This window comes from Volvox carteri, assembly GCF_000143455.1.
Source record: "Volvox carteri f. nagariensis unplaced genomic scaffold VOLCAscaffold_17, whole genome shotgun sequence".
NCBI classification, from domain to species: Eukaryota; Viridiplantae; Chlorophyta; class Chlorophyceae; order Chlamydomonadales; family Volvocaceae; genus Volvox; species Volvox carteri.
Window position 1 is genome coordinate 958490 of NW_003307560.1, and position 817 is coordinate 959306.

Here is an 817-nt window from a genome sequence, read left to right on the forward strand (position 1 = left end):
CCCTTCCCGCGCCTTCCCTCCTCTTTCCCCCCCCCGGCACTTACCCCGCCACACACCCCCGTGGCCAAATGCGGGCCCAAATATGTCAGGTCATGGGTTTGCGCATGCTTGTGGACGAGTCGTGCTATGTGGCAGGGGGTCCAGGGGCCGATACCGAGGGACTGGTCCTGGCTGATTCCATCAACCGACACCTGCCGTCGCAGATCCGTGTGTTTACCGTACAGAAGGTGCGTTGGGGTGGAGCAGGAGGGCACGGGGTGGGGGGTGGGGGTGGGGGGTGGAGCAGGAGGGCACGCGGGGGGGTGGGTGGCGGGGCGACATGGGGGTTTTCTTGGGGGGGGAGGGTAAGGGCTGCTATACTGTCGAGAGGCGTTAAAAACAGCATAGTGACGGACGTACTTACGCATGCACGGTTAGGCCCTCCAATGGGCAGTTTTAGTACCTGGTAACCGCCAACTGAAGAAACCGCCAACCGCAGACCAATAAGAAGTTTAGTGCTCGGCACATGTGCGAGGAGCGCGTGTATCAGTACTACCTGCCGGCTAGCATGATCGGTGAGTGGCGGTTGGGGTTGGTTTGTCGTTGGATATAGTTGGGCAGTTGGGCGGTTATCGATGGTGGTGCTTGGTGGTACTGCACCGCGAGAAATAATTATTTTGTTTTTCAGTTTCCGCTCCCATTTCCCATTTCCCATTTCCCAGTCCCAAGTCCTCCTCCACCACGCTGAAGCGGTAATTCAGCGGTAATGCCGCAATCGTCAGCATCATTATCAAAACACTCCCCCCCCCTCTTAACTCCCCCTAGTCCTCCCCCACCT

General features: G+C 58.5%; 1 protein-coding gene across 1 annotated transcript in view; it reads left to right on the top strand.

The window, feature by feature from the left end:
• The window catches only part of VOLCADRAFT_90550 (uncharacterized protein), a gene marked incomplete at both ends in the record, with an annotated part of 8356 nt that overhangs the window by 1317 nt on the left and 6222 nt on the right, over positions 1 to 817 (top strand). The window contains 2 exons of the mRNA XM_002950031.1: positions 90 to 227; positions 479 to 554. Coding sequence (XP_002950077.1) covers positions 90 to 227; positions 479 to 554 — 214 coding nt within the window. The remainder of the gene's footprint in view (positions 1 to 89; positions 228 to 478; positions 555 to 817) is intronic.